The sequence below is a fragment of the Stegostoma tigrinum genome, chromosome 32, assembly GCF_030684315.1.
Source record: "Stegostoma tigrinum isolate sSteTig4 chromosome 32, sSteTig4.hap1, whole genome shotgun sequence".
Lineage (NCBI taxonomy): Eukaryota > Metazoa > Chordata > Chondrichthyes > Orectolobiformes > Stegostomatidae > Stegostoma > Stegostoma tigrinum.
Genome location: NC_081385.1, coordinates 4,532,868 through 4,554,828, shown reverse-complemented (window position 1 = coordinate 4,554,828; position 21,961 = coordinate 4,532,868). Strand labels below are relative to the sequence as shown.

The window sequence follows — 21,961 nt, the reverse complement described above, 5'->3', positions numbered from 1 at the left end:
TCACTTTGTGACAAAAGACATCACACAATTTCAATTAACAAAAATCTTGCCAGAAAAATAGAAGAAAATGTAAATTGTGGTACCCCGAAACAGGAAACCAAACTTGCTCTATTTTCATCCAATTTCTTTGTTACTTTTGAAAACCTATTTTTTTATCCAAAAATAAAGAAGCAAAAGTACAAATTAGTGTTAAAGAAGTTTCATTCCCTAAGGTGTCTGTCATTATAAGGAGCTCACAATGTAAAATTGTAAAATTATGGAAAACTGAGTAATCATGCAACTAAGTTCACATAAAAGAAGTTTTAACTTGAGTAGATTTATCACTTTGCTTGAAGGGAGGACTGAATTCATTGAAGCTACTGACATATTTATGTAGATCTAATTGATATGTTAGAAATGTAAGACACTTTTGTACTTACTAAACTGTAACTTTAGTGTTAAAGTTTAGCTTTTTATCATAAAATGTCTTGTCTGTAAAATGATCTATTTTTTGTAATTTTATTGTGTTAGCCAATCAGCTAAGTCTGTTGGGTTCTTTTCTCTGAAAACTGACCTCTGTAGATAGTTTAAAGCTACTTTGAGGTAATCCCTATAGTTGCTTGTCCTACTTCAGACAATTATAATAATAACTGACAAAAGTCATAGCTTTTGTTAATTGAAATTAAAGACTTGTAATTGGACTTTAATTTCTTGAGCTAGATTCTATATTTAAAATTCAAGTGGTCATTAACAACGTTTAGAATGTAAAGCACACTGTTTTCTTTTCCTATTATCTAACTCTGTTATCTCTCTTCCATAATAGTCACGTCTTCTGTGGAAAGTAATTAAATTCAGAAGCTGGATATTTAGGTTCAAGACCATTCCCTGTTTACAGACTTTCTTTCTTTTTAAAATCAATCAATTGCCAAATAATTTCAATGCACTAAAAAGACTTGAATTTTCTGGTGTTAATTTTGACCGTCTTCAAATATTCTCATTCCATATCTTCATTTTTTTTTGTAAATTATATCAGTTTAATTGTCCTTTGCTTATCTTCTGGTATTTCCTTTTTCAGAGATGAGAATTGTACACCAAACTAGAGTTGATCATTTCCTGAGATTTTGGACTCGTCTTTTTAATTCCCTTTTTAGCTATTTGGTTTACAAGTCTGCAACTAGCTACCACAATTTAGACTTTGATACCTTTCTTGCACTTATTTCCTTTGATCAGCAAATTAGGTCACAGAATTTTCACTTTTACTTGCATCTCAGCACCTCTTTGGATTTTTCGACTTTTTTATTTGCCAATTGGCACATGTCACTCCAGGCTTCTGGATCATAATCTATCTAATTCCACTCCCATTTCCAGAAGGATATAGATTTAATCTCTATATTAGAAAATAACTTTTTTCCTCCATATGGGTCTGAAAAGGTTAATAGTGAGTGTGCCATAATAACACACATTATGATGCCATTATAGACTTCAGGCAGACTAACTTAGAAACTTCAAGTGAGACCTAGTATCTGGTCTGTATCACAATTATCTCACTGTAACCTATAACTAGTTCCCTACATGCATTAACTGTATGTTAACTGAGACTTCTTGAAATATTTGTTGCATAGTGGTGGTGTCCATATTATTGAGTCAGGTAGATAGGGTTCAAGACCCACCTGCTAGAGATATATTGACATCTCTGAACAGGTTGGTTGATTAAAACGTATGTATAAGAAACTGTTCCGATTTGAAATAGGAAGTGGGTTTTCTCTCCCACATTGCACCAAGTGGGTCCTGCAGTTTTCGTCACTTGAAGGCTCCTGCCACCATTTTTTGTTTATTATGAACGGCATGTCATACAACATACACATCCATGGGAAGGTGATGGCCTAGTAGTATTATCGCTGGACTTTTAATCCAGAGACCCAGACAATGTTCTGGCAACGTGGGTTCGAATCCCACCATGGCAGATGGTGAAATTTGAATTCCATTTTTAAAAAAATCTGGAATTAAGAATCTAATGATGACCATGAATCCATTGTTAAATGTCAAGAAACAAAAAACCCACGTGGTTCACTAATGCCCTGTTATGGAAGCAAACTGCCATCCTTACCTGGTCTGGCCTACACATGACTCCAGACCCACAGCAATGTGATTGGCTCTTAACTGCCCTCTGAAATTAGGGATGGGCAATAAATGCTGCCTGGTCAGAGATGCCCTCATCCTATTAATGAGTAAAGAAAATAAAATAATTGTGTGAGGTGATGGCCTAGTAGTGTTATCACTGAACTGTTAATCTGAACTGTGAACTCTGATCTCTAAGGAAGTTCTCAAACCATCATCTTTCATGGTGCAGCTTTACATTATCCTTTTGATTTCTCTGACTTCAAATATTAACCTTTTGCCCCCTTCCCATTTTCTGCTTTCCAGTCTAATCTCCAATGTGATCCAGCAAAATCTGGTTAATATCTAAAAACATATCATTGTTTTATTTACTGTCTTTGTTTCTTTCTCTGTCAAGAAACACAGTAGATTTATCATATTTGACCTTTACCGTCAAAGCCCTTCTGATTTCGACCTATATTCACGGCTTTTTCTGTTTTTCTTTTTAGTTATTGCCTTCAGAAAGCCCTCTGAAATTTTTTTCTCCATCAGACATTACAATAGGGTTTTAGTACCAATTTTTTTTAAAAGTACATCATTTATGTTCATCCAATCTTCAGTCACTATCCTAATTTTTTAACAATTCTGAAATATGAATGGCTTGAATTTATGATTCACTGAAAACATTCCAACATCTTTACAGCAGTGTTGACAGAAAATGGTACTGAACCAAAGCTGTTGGGGTGCAAAAATGGTGAGTTTTGATGATACTCTTAAGGGAAGAAAGGAAATTGGAGAAGTTTTTAAAAAAAAAAACACCTGTGCCAGCAAGATTACTGCTTTCAATTACCTTGGCAGGTACTTCTTTCATAACCACTGGACAGTATTTTGAAACTAACATTTCTTTAATGGAGAGCCAGACATAGCAGTCCTGTGTGCATCATAGGCCTGGGACATTAACCAACAATCTCAAGTCTGCAGATAGTATAAAGTTCTCTTTTTGTTTTGTTTTTGCTTTGCAATCTGATGTCCATTTTAGTTATGACTAAAATTCATACTTTCTGTGGATCAAATAGGCATTTTTTTCATCACAATGTTATTCTCTCAAAATACTCTCATTTTAAAAATTATTCTGCAATTAAGAATCTACTGACCATGAAGCTATTGCCGATTGTCAGAAAAGCCCAACTGGCTCACTGCTGTCCTTTTTAGGGAGGGAAATCTGCCATCCTCCCTGGTCTGGCCTACATGTGACTCCAGACCCACTGCAAATGTGGTTGACTGTCAACTATTCTTTTGAGCAATAAATGCTGGCTCTGCCAGTGATGCCCACATTCTGTGAACTAATTTTAATGAATCATTTATTTAAATTTAATGAACAATATCCATTCCCTACACTTCCAAAGTTTGTTCCTGGAGTGGTGAATAACCATACAAATAAGCTAACCTGCTTACTGCTATTTCTATTTCACCATCTGACAGAATTAGCACTTCTAAACAATTTAGACAAGTTTAATACCTCATGAGAAAATAAAATAATGCCGATGTCATAAATCTGAAACACGATGCTGGAAATACTCAGCAGGTCAGGCTGTATCTGTGAAGAAAGAAGTGTGGGTATAGATGACTTCTCATCAGAGTTTTTACGAGCATTTTTCTAAGTTGATGCTCTTCAGCGTAATCGAGATGGAGATTAACTGAGGCTTTAAAATGCTCTAACAGTAAAACACTACCAGTTTACAGAGAGGGATGCATGCGACTTAAAACTGAACAAATTATTATTTTTCTTTTGGAAAGGTTAATTTGAACACCTTGCTGTTCTGTCAGTTTAATGTTGTAAATTGGCTGCTTTTATATCCTTCAGTGTCAAACTTCTGCTTGATAGTTTTCCATTCACAGTGTCTGAAGCAAAAGCAGCTTGATAACATCTGAGACAGACTTTCTTTCTTTTTCTTTCGTTCTTTCGCTCTTTCTTTGTCAGACAGCTATCTTTTAATAAATTGTTTAGGTCTGGAAATTACACAGTTTTAAAGGTTAATTGAAATAGTCTGAAGGAGTTCTAGTAATAAGCTTTTGAATTGGTCATCCTTCCCAAAATACCTTGTCATGTTTTAGTTTAACAGTTTTTTTTGTGTTTTACTCTAATGAAGAATCCAGATTTGCTAGCACCGTTCTTGCTTAGGGTTTCTTTGAAAATTCCAAAATACAACATCCCAATCTAAAATAAGTCATGTTCAAGTCTTGGAATAAAACATTTGGGAGAAAAGCTGTCAAACTGAGTGCGTGACAGACTCTGTCTCCAAAAAGTATCAATCTTCAAGTATCCTCTTTTTTTTTTTCAGTTGTTGAAAACTCCACTGAGAGTATTGGCTTTCAGTACAGATAACCTTCAGCACTTAACCATGATAAATTGATGAAAATAGTATTCCTCAAGAGGCCAATTCAGTCTGTGGTTTGTGTCATTACAATATAAACCAAGAGCTCTTTCCAAAGAAGGATCGCTGAAACTAAGCAGCTGCCATATCCTTGAGAAGCAGTCAGACTATCTTCCTTTTAATTTTCTTTTTAGTGAGATAGTTTGAATTGGAAACCAACTTTACTTCATGGGGTGGGGGGTCGGGGGTGGGAGGAGAATTCCCAATAGCCTAGTATTGGGAGCATTCATTTCATTGTCAAGCTGATTGTACTGAACAACCATTTAGAGTGAGTTTTCATCACCTTTTTGAAACAGAATTCCATTTGGATGTACCTCTTAATGGTAAGGCAGTGACTGTACCTGAATTATCAATAATCTCATTCACACTTTTATGTTGTTCGGCAACTATTTTACAGCAGGTGATTTTTTAAAAAAATTTAAGTAAAAGTATTGGTTCACAAAATGTGGGAGGCATTTTCCAAAGGAGCATTTCCCCATGTCCTATCAGCATTTATTCCTTAGCTGAAGTCATTAAGGCAGAATCTTTAAAAATGATTGTGTTGATATTAGTGGGTTCTTGCTGTGCACTAATTGGCTGCCACTTTACAAAAGCGATTTAATAGTTTGGTACGAGCCAATCTTTATTCCTCCAAAAAGTGAATTATTTTATTGACTGTAAAATAGTTTGCGATACCTAAGGCTGTTACCACTTTTTTTAACCTGAGGTGTTGTAGGGTTATTGTGCTAGTTAGATGTACCACAGTTGAACCTAATCCTATTAGATAAAAAGCCTTCTACTCAGGATCTGATTTGACAGAGTTTAGCAGAGACGCTGGCTGTTTTGAGAAGTAACCTTGCAAAATGTTTAAATTTTCGAATTATTCTTATTGCAGCCTAAATTGTGCTACAGAAGATTTTCGTATACTTTGCTGTAAGCTGTGCACAGCTTATTTATGTTCTCACAGGCCGCCTGTAATTTTTTTTCCAATTCTGAGTAGCAAATGGGGAGTTGTCAGTCTAGTGGTAATGATATTGGACTCGTAATCCAGAGCTCTAGGGTAATGCTCTGGATCACGGGTTCAAATCCAACAATGAGGCAGATGGTGAAGTTTAAGTTTTTTAATAAAAATTCAGAATAAAGAAAAGCTTCCCTAATGGTGTCCATGTAACCTGTGCCGATTTTTGTTATAAAAACCTGTTAGATTATTTATGTCCATTAGGGAAGGAGATCTGTCATCTTTACCTGGTTTATATATGTGATTCCAGACCCAGAGCAATGTATGGTTGACACTTGAACCCCTTCTGGCTGATTAAGGATGGACATTAAATGCTGGCCCCGTCAGTGATGCCCACGACCTGTGAAGGAATGAAAGAAAAAAATGTATTCCTGGTATTCACCCACTGCAGAGAGTGGGTGTTAATCTAAAAGTGTTAGAGCAGCTTCAGTAGGCTTTCCTGCCAGCTTTAGTTAATGATTCTCATGTCCTCCGTCATCATGACGACTAGGTTCCTGTTTGCCAAATTAACTTGGAGAAATCAAAGTATTTTCATAGACAAATCTAAATAAATTGTCTATGCGCAACATGTTTTGATGCGTATTACGGTGTGGGTGGCTGGAGGAAGGAAGTAGATAGAAATTAGCAAGAATAAAATATGAAAGATCTCTGGATTAGCTAAAACATTTTAATAGATGATTGTTGGAAGGAATCGAACTGGCAGAAAAATCCCATAGGGAAGAATGGAACACTGAAAAAGATTATAAAATGGTGTAAAGCTGGATGAACACAGCAGGCCAAGCAGCATCTTAGGAGCAGGAAAGCTTGGCGTTTTGGGTCAGGTCCCTTCCCCTCCCCCATTTGAATAAGGGGATTCTGAAATAAATAGGGAGACGGGGAGATGGATAAAGGAGAAGGTAGCGCGAGAGGAGACAGACAGACAAGTCCACATTGTGGACTTCGCAAGCTTCAAAATCCTCCCCCCCCCGACCGCATGCCTAAACCAGCCCAGCTAGTCCCTGACTCCCAACCATTCCTCCTACTTCAAGCCCCACCCTCACCCTCTCCCCACTAACCTCATGCCACCCGCCCGATCAATCTGTCTTTTGACAGGGTGAGAGGAGACAGACAAGTCAAAGAGGCGGGGTTAGAGCCAGTGAAGGTCAATGTAGGTGGGGAGTTGGGGTGGGGGTTGGGGGATAGGCCAGTCCAGGGAGGACGGACAGACAGGTCGGACGGGTGGGACGTGGTTAGTGGGTAGGGGATGGGGGTGTGGCTTGAGGTGGGAGGAATGGTTAGGGAGGTGGGGACTAGCTGGGTGGGTTTAGGCATGCGGTCAGGGGAGGGGAGATTTTGAAGCTTGTGAAGTCCACATTGTGGACCTGTCTGTCTCTTTTCACCCTACCTTTTTTATCCATCTTCTATCCGTCTCCCCCGTCTTCCTATTTATTTCAGGGATCCCCTTCCCCTCCCCCATTTCTGAAGAAGGGTCCCGACCTGAAACATAAAGCTTTCCTGCTCCTAAGATGCTGCTTGGCCTGCTGTGTTCATCCAGCTTCACACCGTGTTTTCTCAGATTCTCCAGCATTGGCCGTTCCTACTATCACTGAAAAAGATATTCTATTTTTGGGGGCATCTTTGAAGAAATCATCTGAAATTTTATTTCTAATTTTTACCCAAATCTTGTGCAAGCTTCAGATAGAGAATTTTCAAATGTGAATACATTGTCTTCTATTGATAAAGCATTTTAACATGTCTGTCTAGCAGTTAAAGATTATTTCTGAGTGGGAATACATGGGAAGACAAACATTTTCAATGGGCATTTGTTTCCAGGTTTCAAGCTGAAAAGTTGTTTCAGCATTCCAAAGAATGAAACAAGTAGATGTACTAGTTTCCTTATAATCTTGGGAAGGACCTTTTTGGAGACCCTAGGTAGCTTTTCAGAATCCTCCGTCGCTGTTTTGCAGGGAAGATGTTCCAGAAATAATACAGAAAATGTGACATGGTGTAATGCTCAAGTTTTGATACGGGGCTTTCATTGCAAACCACCGCTCCCTTTGCTGAAGTAGCAGCCTAACATGATGTGCTCAAGTGCATAGTGGGGTTGAATTCATGACCTTCTGACTGCAAAATGAGTGCCAACATTCACAGGAAAAGCCTGTAATCCTCTTCTTTTTTTTTCTAGATTCACTCAGTGCTTGCGTTCCTCGTAGTAACTGTTTAATGTCTTCAGCCCTGTGTCAAGTTTTTCCGAATTCTGTGCCGTCTTGAATTTTGTTAGTCCTAATGCTCCTTGCAGTTTAAAAATTCTTGAGTGAGGAAAATCTCACCTATATCACACTGAATATCCCTCTCTGTAACCAGGTTATTATAGAGATCCAAATTTGATGCTTTGTATCACAATATAATCAGGACAAAAATAAAACTTGCACTGAATGTACTTCATAACCTTCAGCCATCTCAAAATTGTTTCTCTGGTGAATAGTAAAAGGCAGGTGGTGAAACAATCGGTGAATTTCAGTAGATTTTCCCATTTCTGTGAGCATAACAATAAGATGCATTTTGGTTAACAGTTAAATTAATCTGGCATTTACAATAATGTAAGATTGCAAGTTTGCTAGTTAGAATTCTGGGCAGAAAATGCCATGAAATTCACTGCCATAGCCACTCTGTTGCACAGACGTTGTCTTCCACAGACTTTTTACTTTGTCTTTCGAACGTAGCATGGGACTGTTTTTAATGCTGAAATACAAATAAATTTAGTATTTGAAATGGCAAATGTTGCATCAAATTCTGGAGTGAAAATAGGTTTGGTGAATTATAAAGTAAGCTATTCATTGAGCCTGTTTTATGTTTGCAAACTGGTGCTGACATCTGATTAATATTTGTAAGGGGACTTTTATTGCAACTGTTTAATTTTTTTAAGACCCTCATTAGATTTGTACATAATAGGAGCGTAAATAGATTGCTAAGTCTGTTGAATGTACTTCACTAGCTGATAAGATCATAGCTTATCTGATTTCTCCATTTTCCTGTGTTTTTACCCTGTTGCTTATCAAAACTCCTATTGTTTACTTTTAAAATATTCAAGAACTTGCTTCAGGTACCTTTTTTTGAGCAAAAATGTTTCAAAAATTTGAGACTCCTTGAAGGGGGGAAATATTGTTCCTAGCTGTCTTTAAATGGGCAACTTCATTTTATTTTGAAACGGTGACCCCCTTGTTCTAGATTCTCATTGAAGAGGAAGCCTATGTATAACGTTGCCTTGTCAAGACCCCTTTTGTAGACTTCAATGACGTCATCTCTTCTCAACTCCTCTCAGCAGATTTAGGATGAGCCTGTCTGTGCTTTCCTGATTGGATAATCTGCTTATTTCAGGTATTGGTCCAGAAACCTTTCCTGAACTGCTTCTGACACATTTGCATCCATCCTTAAGTAAGGAGACCGCTATTGTGCACATTACCTCATTAATGGCCTGGTCTGTGTGCAACTGAAGCATAGCCTCGTACAATATTTGTTCAATTTATCTTGAAATAAATAATGATGACATTTATTGGTTTGTTGTGTGAGTTATTAATTGTAGTATATTTAGTGACTGACTATTAATGGTACATCATGATTTTATTATAGATGAACCTCAATGATTCACACAATCAAATGGTTGTTCACTGGGCTGGAGAAAAGAGCAATGTGATAGTGGCGCTTGCCCGGGACAGTCCGATTTTGCAGGGACCTCACACCAGTTCTGTAAGTAAACTGTTTAAAATGTCACTCGTGTATCAAGATGGCTTATGCTGCCAAGTATCACACTAAGCTGTGGAAGATCATGGAGATTTTCTGGATTCTTTAAAGCAAAACAAAACTATCTTGCTATAAATGCATTATTTATTAGTTGTTCTTGGCCTTTGTTCCAACTTTAAATGTAATAAGATGTCCCAATTTTATTAAGATCTGTTGGAAACTTTTAGGAAGGCATTTTTGTGTGTTTGTAAGAAAAATATGCTTTGTGTGTAGACTGTTGTAAGATCCTATCTGGTTTGCTAGTGCCCTTTGTGGGAGAAATATCTGCTTCCCATGTCCTGTCTGACCCATATATGATTCCAGACCCACAGCAGTGTGGTTGCTCTTCACAACTGTCCTAGCAAGCTACTTGGGGTTGAAGTTAGGAAGGGCAGTGTTAAATGGGCAATAGACAATGGTCTTGCCTGAAATACTACATCCTGTGATTGACCTTTTACAAAATAGGAATAATAACTCTGATATTTTTAAGCTACCATGTTTTGGTTTCATGGCAGAATATGGAATGTGTAGCAGCACTAGGTGTGCAGGTGCAGTACAGACTGCCATGATTCAGCAAGATTGTTGATCACTACCTTTTTTAAAGAGAATTGGGAATAGACAACAAATGATGATGTGCGTGTCCCTAGCAAGGTTTTGACCATTTTTTAAAATGTTTAATTTGTTCATAAGACTAGATTGTGATATTTTGTGCTATAAACCCTTTACTCTTTTTTTTGAGGTTGGCATTAGAAGAACTTAATCATATTCAGCTAAATCTTGTTCTTTCCATAAATGGTTTAGTTAACTGAGTATAGTAGTCTTAATTAACTTAATTTGGCATATTAATTTCCCTGCAGCAACTTCCAGGTTGGAGAGATTGCGATTTGTTTTGCACTGCTGCTGTTTTCAACAGTGTGGCAAGGAAGGAACTAGTAGGGGCACTTGCAAAAATTTTCAATTCCTCTGTGGCCACAGGAAAAGTGCTGAAGGCCAGCTAATGTGGTACCATTATTTGAGAAGGGAACAAGGGATAAACCAGGAAACTACAGTTGAATCAGTCTAACTTCAGTGGTGGGGAAATTATTGATTCATGTCCCTCAAAATGCTTCCAATCCACAGTTGGAGCGATCAGTGATTAATCAAGAACAGTTGCATGTTTTTGTTAAGGTTGTGGGGTCAGGGTTATGTCTGACCACCCTGATTGAATTTTTCGAAGAGGTGTCCAGGTGTGTGAATTAGTTTTGTTTCAGATGTAAACTACTTGGACTTAACCAGATTTTTGATATGGTCCTACATGGGAGACTGATAGCAAACCTAAAAGCCCAGGGAATCGAAAGAAATTTGGCTAATTGGATGCAGAATTGGTTGAATGGCAAGAAGCAGACGGTGTTGTTTGAAGGATGTTTGCTTATCTGACTGGAAGGCTGTGTCCAGTAGGGATCCACAGGGTGCAGCGTTGGGACTGTTGCTGTTTTGTGATTTATATAAATTATTTTGGCTTGAATATCAGAGGGCTGATCAGTGATGTTCATAGACAAATAGTGGCAAATAGTGAGGAGAATAGCCTCCGATTACAAGACATTCGGGCAGTTCAGATGCACTGATCAGTGGCAAATGGAGTTCCATTCAGATCAGCATGAGGTGATGCCTTCAGCAGGACAACAAAACATAGCAATATATGGTGAACAGTAGGATCCTGGGGAGCAGTGACAATTAGAGAAATCTTGGTGTGCATGGAAAGTGCATCCTTAAGGTATCAGGATAGGTGAATAAAGTAGTTAAGAAGGCAGAAGGGATACTTGCCTTTTTTAGTGGAGGCATGGAATTTAAGCACGGGGAGTTTATGCTGGAACTGTATAAAACATTAGTAAGGCCACAGATAGAGTATTGCTTACAGTCCTGGAACTCCCATCATAGGAGGGATGTGATAGCACCAGAGAGGCTGCGGAGGAAATTTCTGAGGACATTGTCTGGGCTGGAGAGTTTTTATTTATGTTTAGTTATGAAGAGAGATTAACAAACTGGCAATGTTTGCCTCAGAGCAAAGGAGACTGAGGAGGGACATGTTTGTGATGTACAAAGTTGTGTGGGGCATAGACAAGGTAGACAGGAAGAAACTTTTTGCCTTAAATCTATGCTCCTCGGTTACTGGTCCCACTATCAAGGGAAGGTGCATGAGGGTTAGAGGGGATGTGAGGGAAAGCCTTTTGCACCCAGAGGGTGGTGGGAATCTGGAACTCATTACCTGTAAGAGCAGTTGAGGCAGAAAACCTCACTTTGAAGAAGTATTTAGATTTTTGTTTGCAGTGCTGAAACATGCAAGGCTATGGACCAAGTGCTGGAAAACAGGTTTTGAATAGTCAATTAGCTGTTTTTGACCAGTTTGGACCGGCAGTGGGCTGAAGGGCCTTTCTATGTGCTTCAGATATCCAAAATTCTCTCTGATGGGTTACCTTTCTAATCTTGATGCCCTTGCAGTAAAATAGCCAAAAGGGAAGGTTTTATGGGCCTGTCCCAAAAGCATTAATATGTCTGTTAAAATACTTCCTAGGAAGTCATGAGCAGAATTTTGTTTCTGTGTAATAATTTTGCATTTATACAGCATTGTTAGCGTAGCAAAACATCTTAAAATGCTCAATATTTATAATGTAAATTGCTCTAAATTTAATGTAAGAAATTACAGGTAATTTGATGAGAATGATTCAAAACTTTTGCAAATTGTCATCAAAATTTTCTTTGGCAATCTATGCAGCAGTTATTGGGTGATTTCCTGTACTTTAAATTGTTTTAGATGTCAATATGTTTTAGAACATAGAACATAGAACATAGAACAGTACAGCACAGAACAGGCCCTTCAGCCCACAATGTTGTGCCGACCATTGATCCTCATGGATGCACCCTCAAATTTCTGTGACCATATGCATGTCCAGCAGTCTCTTAAATGACCCCAATGACCTTGCTTCCACAACTGCTGCTGGCAACGCATTCCATGCTCTCACAACTCTTAGGTAGGTCTTGTTTGTGTAAGTCTCAAACTGGGAAACACCATTCATTCCTGTGTCAAGTCAAGATTGTGCTACACCAGGCGTAATTTTTCAGAGAAGTTTATATGTTGTTTTCAAAAATTTTGAGCACCTAGTCACCAACCCAGCTTTTTTAATATACCAGTTTATATTTCCCATTACACTTCCTCTAGCAACTTTGTAAGTTTAACCAGCTTCTACAATTCTACCTTGACCTGAGGGAAGGAAAACTTAAAAAAAAAAGAAATTAATCTTCAAGCCAAGTGTATAACGTACAGCTGTTAAAACTAGCATTGAATCTATAGGTACAAAGATAGAGTGCGAACTTCTATCTCTGTTTTGTGTTAAATAACTTCATTTATCCCTCGTCAAATGAGGTGAAAGAAGATAAAAAGCAATTTACTGAAAGCTGTGGATTGTACTTGAAGCGAGTACTAATGCAGAGTAAAACTGCTGTAGTGGATTATGTGAAACATTTCAATTCCCTGGAGGGACAACTCTAGTGTAGACAGCTTACAACGCAGTCCCAAAAAAATGATTTATATGAATTTAGTAAAGGACCTTAATTAACATTGTTGAAGTAGGTAGCTTATCAGGATTTTCAGCAATGTGCCATATGGAAACTTGGCAGTAGTCATTCTTGCCAGTATTGTCCTTTTGAATAAGGTTGAGCTGAGATGACTGCTAATTGCATGTTCCTACTCACTGTAGTCTGACCCACTTTCGGATGCACCACACAATAGTTCCAAATGTAACAACTTAAGTTAGGATACATTAAATTCATTGATTTCTGACATTCAAATTTTAAACATTGAACCTTAAAATGAAATTGGGAAGGTGGGGTGAAACTACGTGGTAATAGATGAAGATAAAGCTGATTATCTTACTTTGTTTCATGTGTGGCAGATTGGAATGTCACTGAAATAACTTTGTGGCCTAATTTGAAAAAAGGACTGTCAGAAATAAGCGGATTGCTATACTTGGAACTTCCTGTGTGGGTGCATGTTATTTATATGGGAGATCTTGATTTGAAAAAAAATGTTGAGGATAAGCAACAGTAGTTTGGAGTTCTCAGCATTTAAAGTGCACTCTTGCGTTTAGATGAACTTTCCCAAAGCACAAAGTTTAGAACCGTTATTCAGTCAACAAGTTAAAGTTCCATGATTATTCTGTCCCTGAATGCATAAAAATAAGTATCATGCTTGCATTGTTGCACTTCTGTTTGTCAGACTGGAAAGCAGAAGCATCATTCACAGGCATTGTAGACCTGGGTTTATGTCTTTACTCTGTTCTGTCCCAGTTACTGGTCACAAGTTTAGAATAATGTGATATTACAGGATTACAGAAGCTCACAGGTTTGCTGTGAGAAAACAACTTTTTTTTTACAGGACAGATCGTCTTGTGTCTGGAATCTGTCCTTTTGTCTTATTTTGTCACTATCCTATTCCTTTTTTATGTAACAAGTTTTGTAAAGATCTTTTTTGGCATTTCTGATTGTGGACTGAAATAGGAGAAGGACCGTCTTGAAAACTGAGGATTAAGGAAAAGATTCCTACTGTGTAATAAAGCAAGTTGCCAGCACTTATTGTAAGTGCTGCTTTTATGTTTTATTTGTTCAACTCCAGGCCAGTCAGGGGATGTTTGGCGGTGGGGGAAGTGTGCACAAGATGAAATTCAACCAGCAACAAATAGCTGATTAGTCTGTTTACTGATGACTAGTTTGTGTGAATGAGGTAGACAAAAGCCTTTGGACCTCGAAGGGGGGTGGTGTCCTTTGTTTCTGCCATGAGAAACACCTTGAGTCTGTTTATTTTCCGTTGCCAGTTTTTGTAAACTGTTGCTTTTAACCAATAAATCAAAGACTTTATAAGTTGTGAATCAGTTACTCTGTGCCTTCTGCAAGCTGCAGAAAATATGTGGAGAAGAGCAGTCAAGGGGCAGCAAGCCCTGGCCAGCTGAGAGATCATCTCCGTGACCCTGTAGATAGGGACATTGAGTTACCTTCATGTCCAGCCAAACATCAATTGTGTGTGTATATAGAGTGTTTTATAAGAGGGTTGCAGCACAGTTATACATTGACTGTTTGTTTATAGTAGTTTACCTGGATCTAGAATCTGTTTATTTGAAATAAATAGTAATTCTTTTTAATTACAAAAAATTACTCGTCCTTGCTTTGATAGTTTGGATCTAAAAGCCAGGTAAATTGGGGAATTTTCTATACTTTCATTAAACTTTAAGCTTTTGTGCTGACTCTGGAAATAGTGAGGGACTTGATTTTCAAAGTGTTTCCCCAGTGAGGTATGACAATTTTCACCAATTATAGTATTGTTAATGCACTGAGGAGACCATTCAGTTGTACTGCGTCTGTACTGGTTCTCTGAAAATGCAATCGACCTAATGCCATTGCCTGCCTACCTTCCTGTAACTCTTCAGTTTGTTCCTTTTGCAGGTAGTAATTCCAATTCCTTTATCAATTCTTATTTGAACTGGTTCTGCCAGACTCTCACTATTCCAGATCTTAATCACCCACTACATCAAAATGTTTCTCCTAATGACTCCATTGCTTCTTTTTCAATTGTATAAAATCTGTGCCACCTCATTCTCAATCACTCCACTTTCTTCATAAACGTGGTAGGTAACTGCAGTGTCTTGGAAAGGAGGAAAAAAACACTTTTTAAATTCCCTGTCAGCTGCCTGCACTATGATAACATAGAATATTCCCCAATGACTGTTCTATAATGTTTTTAAAAAAAAATCAATGATCTGGAAAATGAGAGAGAAAAACCTTTAATTCTGTTTAAAGAAATACTGATACTTCTGTAGTGATTTCATAATATGGGTGGAAATTAGGAACAGCAAGGGAGTAGTCACCTCGTTAGGGGTTTACTACAGGCCCCCCAATAGCAGCAGGGAGATTGTAGAAAGCATAGGTCGACAGATTTTGGAAAAGTGTGGACGCAGTAGGGTTGTTGTAATGGGTGACTTTAACTTTCCTAATATTGATTGGAACCTCCTTCGAGCAGAAGATTTGAATGGAGCTGTTTTTGTAAGGTGTGTTCAGGAGGGTTTCCTAACGCAGTACGTTGACAGGCCGACGAGGGGAGAGGCCATTCTAGACTTGGTGCTCGGAAACGAGCCGGGGCAGGTATCAGATCTTGTGGTGGGAGAGCATTTTGGTGATAGTGACCATAACACTCTCTCATTCTACATAGCTATGGAGAAGGAGAGGATTAGGCAGAATGGGAGGATATTTAATTGGGGAAGAGGAAACTATGATGCGATTAGACACGAGTTAGGAAGCATGGACTGGGAGCAGTTGTTCCATGGTAAGGGAACTATAGACATGTGGAGATGGTTTAAGGAACAGTTGTTGGGAGTGATGAGTAAATATGTCCCTCTGAGACAGGCAAGAAGGGGTAAGATAAAGGAACCTTGGATGACGAGAGCGGTGGAGCTTCTAGTGAAAAGGAAGAAGGTAGCTTACATAAGGTGGAGGAAGCTAGGGTCAAGTTCAGCTAGAGAGGATTACATGCAGGCAAGGAAGGAGCTCAAAAATGGTCTGAGGAGAGCCAGGAGGGGGCACGAGAAAGGCTTGGCAGAAGGAATCCGGGAAAACACAAAGGCATTTTACACTTACGTGAGGAATAAGAGAATGGTCAAAGAAAGAGTAGGGCCGATCAGGGATAGCATAGGGAACTTGTGTGTGGAGCCTGAGGAGGTAGGGGAAGCCCTAAATGAGTTTTTTGCTTCTGTCTTTACGAAAGAATCGAACTGTGTAGTGAATGAAACCTTTGAAGAGCAGGTGTGCATGCTGGAATGGATAGAGATAGAGGAAGCTGATGTACTGAAAATTTTGTCAAACATTAAGATTGACAAGTCGCCAGGCCCGGATCAGATTTGTCCTCGGCTGCTTTGGGAAGCGAGAAATGCAATTGCTTCGCCACTTGCGAAGATCTTTGCATCCTCGCTCTCCACTGGAGTCGTACCTGAGGACTGGAGAGAGGCAAATGTAATTCCTCTCTTCAAGAAAGGAAATAGGGAAATCCCCGGCAATTATAGACCGGTAAGTCTCACGTCTGTCGTCTGCAAGGTGTTAGAAAGGATTCTGAGGGATAAGATTTATGACCATCTGGAAGAGCATGGCTTGATCAAATACAGTCAACACGGCTTTGTGAGGGGTAGGTCATGCCTTACAAACCTTATCGAGTTTTTTGAGGATGTGACTAGTAAGGTTGATGAGGGTCGAGCTGTGGATGTGGTGTATATGGACTTCAGTAAGGCATTTGATAAGGTTCCCCATGGAAGGCTCATTCAGAAGGTCAGGAGGAATGGGATACAGGGGAACTTAGCTGCTTGGATACAGAATTGGCTGGCCAACAGAAGACAGCGTGTGGTAGTAGAAGGAAAATATTCTGCCTGGAAGTCAGTGGTGAGTGGGGTTCCACAGGGCTCTGTCCTTGGGCCTCTACTGTTTGTAATTTTTATTAATGACTTGGACGAGGGAATTGAAGGATGGGTCAGCAAGTTTGCAGACGACACAAAGGTCGGAGGTGTCGTTGACAGTGTAGAGGGCTGTTGTAGGCTGCAGCGGGACATTGACAGGATGCAGAGATGGGCTGAGAGGTGGCAGATGGAGTTCAACCTGGATAAATGCGAGGTGATGCATTTTGGAAGGTCGAATTTGAAAGCTGAGTACAGGATTAAGGATAGGATTCTTGGCAGCGTGGAGGAACAGAGGGATCTTGGTGTGCAGATACATAGATCCCTTAAAATGGCCACCCAAGTGGACAGGGTTGTTAAGAAAGCATATGGTGTTTTGGCTTTCATTAACAGGGGGATTGAGTTTAAGAGTCGTGAGATCTTGTTGCAGCTCTATAAAACTTTGGTTAGACCGCACTTGGAATACTGCGTCCAGTTCTGGGCGCCCTATTATAGGAAAGATGTGGATGCTTTGGAGAGGGTTCAGAGGAGGTTTACCAGGATGCTGCCTGGACTGGAGGGCTTATCTTATGAAGAGAGGTTGACTGAGCTCGGTCTCTTTTCATTGGAGAAAAGGAGGAGGAGAGGGGACCTAATTGAGGTATACAAGATAATGAGAGGCATAGATAGAGTCGATAGCCAGAGACTATTTCCCAGGGCAGAAATGGCTAGCACGAGGGGTCATAGTTTTAAGCTGGTTGGTGGAAAGTATAGAGGGGATGTCAGAGGCAGGTTCTTTACGCAGAGAGTTGTGAGAGCATGGAATGCGTTGCCAGCAGCAGTTGTGGAAGCAAGGTCATTGGGGTCATTTAAGAGACTGCTGGACATGCATATGGTCACAGAAATTTGAGGGTGCATCCATGAGGATCAATGGTCGGCACAACATTGTGGGCTGAAGGGCCTGTTCTGTGCTGTACTGTTCTATGTTCTATGTTCTATAATCTCAGGATATCCCAAACCACTCAACAATAAATAAAGTGTAATGTTATGAACCTGGCTGATAGTAAGATTGGACAACTCAGACCATGGAGTGAAACATAGCTTGATAGATCATAAGTTTTGTTCTTTTTTCTTTTTGGAGGTCAAAAAGGTCAGTCACAATATATTCATGAGGCTAACAAAGGAAGTACCTTTTATTACACGAGACGAGAACTACTGGAACAACTTCACTACGAACATCAAAGTGAAAGATTCATCCTTTTGTATCCCAGCTAATCTCTGAAGAGCCACACCTGACTCTGCACTGAAGCTGAGATAACAAGATGTAGAGATGGCTGAACACAGCAGGCCAAGCAGCATCAGAGGAGCAAGAAGGCTGACATTTTGGGCCTAGACCCTTCAGGCCTGAAACATCAGCTTTCCTGCTCCTCTGATGCTGCTTTGACTTCTGTGGTCATCCAGCTCTACACCTTGTTATCTCAGAATCTCCAGCATCTGCAGTTCCTACTATCTCTGCACTGAAGCTTCTTGCTCAACTGGCTCTGCTGTAATTGGTTTTCTTTTGTTAAATTTCCACGCATTCACAAAATACTAATTTCTAACATGGCTCACAGTTACTTAGCACAGATTGCCTACTTTTGCATGGAATGTTGAGCAGAAGTTCTTTGGAGCCTAAATATTCTATTTCTACAATGTTAAAATAATATTAACAGAACAAAAGGGATTGTTCACATGTTACACATTTAAAGATGCATCTGTGCAGTGCTGGATATGTAGTGAAAATAATATTAATGTGCCGTAGTAGGAAGCACAATTGCGAGAAATTCAAGATAATTAAGACCCAGAATGCACTAATAAGTGGGTGGTTAAGACCAGGAGAAATGGAAACTGGGGAAGTTGACTGCTTTGAAACTATGACTCAGAAGCCTAGGGTAAGAAAAAATTTATATTAATGTTCAAGACACAGACTGCTCTGCTAGAATAATATGTTGATGAGAAGTTGTACTGTTATGTTTTCTTGCCAAAATGTGACCACAGTGTTACCTTCTATCAGTGGTTTTCCACCATCAATTCCACACACAGTACCTCTTGCCTCTGTGAAATGGGGAGCCATTGTTAAAGTCTGAAGTTTGTGAGGTCAGTATTGAGGCTGGAATTGCAAAATCTTTTAATTGATAAAGTGCTAGACATTCAGTTGTGTGTATGCTTTGCCCAGCTGAGGTCTAAATCAGGAATCATAAATCCCATTTTTAATATTACAAGGGCTGACTAGCTGAAGACAGCAAGTACTTCATTTGTGCATTGTTGCCATTAGGGCTGTGGTGGCCCAATGCTGGTGTCTCTGCATTGGAGCCACGAAACCTGGGCTCCACTCCCATCTGCTCTTGAGGTGTGTGCAAGCATTGCTGAACAGGTTAATTAGGAAAATATTTCCATTCGTACCTTCTGTAAGGTAATGATGGTCACACCCCATTGTTTTGCTAATGGAAAGTCTTAAAATGCCTTTCAGTAAATTCTTCAAATTTTGTTAGGAGGCTTAAGTGGGAGAAACACTGACCTGAAAATTGCTATAAAAAGCAATTCTCAAGGCTAATCATCAGAATGTCAGAGGTGAAGTTTTTACTGCATCTTGTTCATAAAGGCTGCATGATGTGACATGACATTGGATCTGCTGTGGCATTGCAAGTTGATCACACCAGTGCAGCATAGAGAGGACACAGTATTATACTGACTGCAAGTGAGATGATTGGTTGTTCCCATTAACTGGAAGTAGCTGACTGTGGACCAGATTTACCCACGTTAAGACTAAAGTGATCATATTGGGTGCCAAGGCAAGTTTCTTGCAAGGTTTCAGCTGGCTATTGGAAGTGTGGTAGAATGGAAGACTAGGTGTAACTTGATAAACAATCTCGCACTCTGGTAAATAAATTGAAGAGAAGGGTTTCAAAGGTGATGTATGAAGATTATTGTACGCTGTTTTTGTCCTTCATCAGTTAAATGTTTTGTCATTTTTTTCAAAACCCTAGTGTGAATCATAGTTTCTTCAAATTTGGTTTACAATAATTTAGTTCATAAACCTATTTGCTGTGTGTGGCCCTTCTCTCGTGCTTGCACGCTTGCTCTCGCTCTCTCTTTTTCCCCACCCTCCCCAATTGTAAACCTTAGGCTGATAATTGAAGTGATAGTGTAAACTTTTGGTCACACATTCGTGTACCATTTTCTGCTTGTCTTTGTAAACTAATGACAGTAATATATTGGGGAATAAGTTCATTCTAACAGGCCCAGAGGGAAATTCACTGACTGGATTGGGGTGAATGATTAATTTTTTTTAATGCTTTGTTTGATTTTAGTGCCCACTTACTTTTAATCAAGAGAGAAAAATAAAACAGGTGGGGTATAAGATCTCATGCAAACTTAGCTGTTTCCTGCTGACCGAGATTTAAAAATTTCCCTATATGGTAAACCAAATTATACTACAGTAGTTCGGAATAATTAATTTTTAATGGACTAGACAAAAAACTGAAGCCACAGTATTTAAGATAACAAAGTGTGAAGCTGGATGAACACAGCGGGTCAAGCAGCATCTTGGGAGCACAAAAGCTGATGTTTCGGGCCTACCTAGACCCTTTATCAGAGAGGGGGATGGGGAGAGGGTTCTGAAATAAATAGGGAGAGAGGGGGAGGCGGACCGAAGGTGGATAGACGAGAAGGTAGGTGGAGAGGAGAGTATAGGTCGGGAGGTAGGGACGGGATAGGTCAGTCCGGGGAGGATAGACAGGTCAAGGGGTCTGGATGAGATTAGTAGCTCAGAAATGGAGGTGCGGCTTGAAGTGGGAGGAGGGGATAGGTGAGAGGAAGAACAGGTTAGGGAGGTGGGGATGAGCTGGGCTGGTTTTTGGGATGCAGTGGGGAAAGGGGACGAGCTGGGCTGGTTTTGGAATGCATTGGGGGAAGGGGAGATTTTGAAGCTTGTGAAGTCCGTATTGATACCATTGGGCTGTAGGGTTCCCAAGTGGAAAACGAGTTGCTGTTCCTGCAACCTTCGGGTGGCATCATTATCGCACTGCAGGAGGCCCAGGATGGACATGTTGTCTAAGGACCTGTTCTTCCTCTCACCTATCCCCTCCTCTCACCTCAAGCCGCACTTCCAGTTCCTATCTACTAACCTCATCCAGACCCCTCGACCTGTCCGTCCTCCCTGGACTGACCTATCCCGTCCCTACCTCCCCACCTATACTCTCCTCTCCACCTATCTTCTCGTCTATCCACCTTCGGTCCGCCTCCCCCTCTCTCCCTATTTATTTCAGAACCCTCTCCCCATCCCCCTCTCTGAAGGGTTTAGGCCTGAAATGTAAGCTTTTGTGCTCCTAAGATGCTGCTTGACCTTCACACTTCTTGTTATCTTGGATTCTCCAGCAGTTCCCATTATCTCTAGCCACAGTATTTAAATAGCTGGTTGACTCTTTCAATATCCAATATGGGTCTTTGATTAGAAGTTCTCAGTATAGGAAAATAATTTTTAAATAAATCTGCTTGCAGAATTAAATGGTTTCCAATAGTATGTTGTTCAGTCTGATATTACTGTCTGTGTGCAGGCAAATGAAGTTTTTTTTATAAAGTCATATCTAATTTATTTAAGCATTAAATTGTTAAAGTATGCTTTTTTAAAGTAGGAAAAATCTGGGGGTTCTTTCACTCTGTATCTTGCATCTAAACTATTGCTAAAACATAGCAGGAAACTAACAGCTGCAGATTTGGAGAAATCATAATATGTTTGAGTACTTCTTTACATAAATAAATGAACCCACTTGCCTGTCAGTATGGCTGTAAAATGTTTTTTTCACACCTGCAGAGATGTCGAAGGCAGAGATTATCCAAAGTATCCCCCTGCTGCATGTTAGTTCCTTGAGGCTCAGTTTCAAAGTTAGTAATTTTTATTTGCAGTGTTGCTCAGCAGGATAAGGTCACGGTGGAGTTTAAAAATTCCCAGTGGTATTTCTGTAAACCTTATGCAAAGATTAATCCTTGTCAATATTCCTGATCTCTTCTGTGTGCATGCGATCTGTGTCTTGGTTTTAAAACTGCCTGCCTGTTAAATTTTGTTAAAATTGTTTATCATCAATGTAAGGTATTAAACCTGTACTGCTTTACTGAAGAAATAGAGAAGTAGGTTTTGCATTTATATAACAACTTTGTATGATTTCAAGATCATCCAAGGTGTTTTAACCACTGAATGAAGTGTTATAGTGGAG

The 21,961-nt window shown here is 39.5% G+C and overlaps 1 protein-coding gene across 3 annotated transcripts in view; it reads left to right on the top strand.

The window, feature by feature from the left end:
• Positions 1–21,961, top strand: part of sorl1 (sortilin-related receptor, L(DLR class) A repeats containing) — a 182,135-nt gene that overhangs the window by 38,290 nt on the left and 121,884 nt on the right. For all 3 annotated transcript variants that reach the window (XR_009442868.1, XM_048561943.2, XM_059638993.1), the window contains exon 4: positions 9,118–9,234. Coding sequence is in view for 2 of the 3 variants with exons in the window: in XM_048561943.2 (XP_048417900.2) it covers positions 9,118–9,234 (117 nt within the window). In the remaining variant the exon portion in view is untranslated. The remainder of the gene's footprint in view (positions 1–9,117; positions 9,235–21,961) is intronic.